The sequence below is a fragment of the Tinamus guttatus genome, unplaced genomic scaffold (genome assembly GCF_059628265.1).
Source record: "Tinamus guttatus ecotype Peru unplaced genomic scaffold, ASM5962826v1 Tinamus_guttatus_pri_ptg000297l, whole genome shotgun sequence".
Taxonomy (NCBI): domain Eukaryota; kingdom Metazoa; phylum Chordata; class Aves; order Tinamiformes; family Tinamidae; genus Tinamus; species Tinamus guttatus.
Genome location: NW_028288831.1, coordinates 3,665,658 through 3,667,162, shown reverse-complemented (window position 1 = coordinate 3,667,162; position 1,505 = coordinate 3,665,658). Strand labels below are relative to the sequence as shown.

Genomic DNA, 1,505 nt, shown 5'->3' with positions numbered 1-1,505 from the left:
CTGCGGGAAGCGGGAAGAGAGTGACAGGACCAGCGCGGCAAGGACAGACGGGGGGAAGAGGGAACCGGGGGAAGGTGAAACTGGGGATGCGGAGACGGAGGCAAGGGGGAATCGGGGACGCAGAGACCGGGGGAAGGGGAATCCGGGGACGACGGAACCGGGGGAAGGGGGAACCTGGGACGCGGGAACTGGGGGAAGGAGGAATCGGAGGAAGGGGGATCCTGGGGTGCCGGGAGCCACTGAGCTGCCGCTGACGATATCACCCAGCGCCGAGCGACGTCCCAGCCACAGTGAGGCTCTCAGCAGGCGCGAAGTCACCCCCGGCGCCGCAGTGACATCACGGCGCGGCGCTGACGTCACGCGGCGCTGCTGTTGTCGCTGCGCGAGCTGGGGCAGTGGCTGCGCCTGGCGACCTGCGAGCTCGGCCTGCAGGGGCTGGCGCTGCTGCTCTGCTCCGCGCTGCTGGCGCTCAAGGCGGACGGCGCGGCCGCCGCGCTCTCCTGGCGGGCCGTGCTCGGGCCCTGCTTCGCCGCCGACGGCCTCAGCACCTACTTCAGCACCATCGTGTCCGTGCGGCTCTGCCAGGATGGCGAGAAGCGGCTGGCCGTGCTGCGGCTGCTCTGGGTGCTCACCGTGCTGGGGCTCAAGTTCGTCTTCAAGCTGCTGCTGTGCCAGAAGCTGGCGGAGGGCACGCGCGAGCTCTGGTACGGGCTGGTCATGGCGCCCATCTTCATCCTGCTGCAGCTGCTGCTCCGCGCCTGCCGCGTGAACTGAGGGGCGACACGGATGGCTGGGGACTGACCTTCTGGACAGCAGCTCTGCGGAGAAAGACCTGGGTGTAATGATGGAGGATAAGTTGACCATGAGGCAGCAGTGTGCCCTTGTGGCCAAGAAGGCCAATGGGATCCTGGGGTGCATTAAGAAGAGCATCTCCAGCGGGTCGAGGGAGGTGATCCTGCCCCTCTACTCAGCCCTGGTGCGGCCTCATCTGGAGTATTGTGTCCAGTTCTGGGCTCCACAGTACAAGAGGGATGTGGAGCTGCTGGAGAGAGTCCAGCGCAGGGCCATAAGGATGATCAGGGGCCTGGAACATCTGCCCGACGAGGAGAGGCTGAGGGAGCTGGGTCTGTTCAGCCTGGAGAAGAGAAGGCTGAGAGGGGATCTAATCAGTGTATATAAGTACCTCAAGGGAGGGAGTGCAGAGGATGGTGCTGGTCTCTTTTCCCTGGTGGCCACTGACAGAACTAGAGGTAATGGCCACAAACTGAAGCACCAAAAGTTCCGCAGGAACTTAAGGAAAAATTTCTTAACAGTGAGGTTGACAGAGCACTGGAACAGGTTGCCCAGAGAGGTTGTGGAGTCTCCTTCTCTGGAGATCTTCAAAACCCGCTTGGACGCATTCGTGTGCCACGTGCTCTAGGTGACCCTGCGCGTGCAGGGGCGTTGGACTAGATGATCTCTAGAGGTCCCTTCCAACCCTATACATTCTATGATTCTATGATTCT

General features: G+C 62.5%; 1 protein-coding gene across 1 annotated transcript; it reads left to right on the top strand.

Annotated features, from left to right (window-relative positions):
• Positions 1–357: 357 nt before the first annotated feature.
• Positions 358–774, top strand: LOC148594099 (transmembrane protein 203-like; the record flags this gene model as incomplete). Its single annotated transcript, XM_088528022.1, has 1 exon — positions 358–774. A coding segment is annotated over one exon (417 nt), but the record flags the coding sequence as incomplete, so codon positions are not given.
• Between the last annotated feature and the right edge of the window lie 731 nt (positions 775–1,505).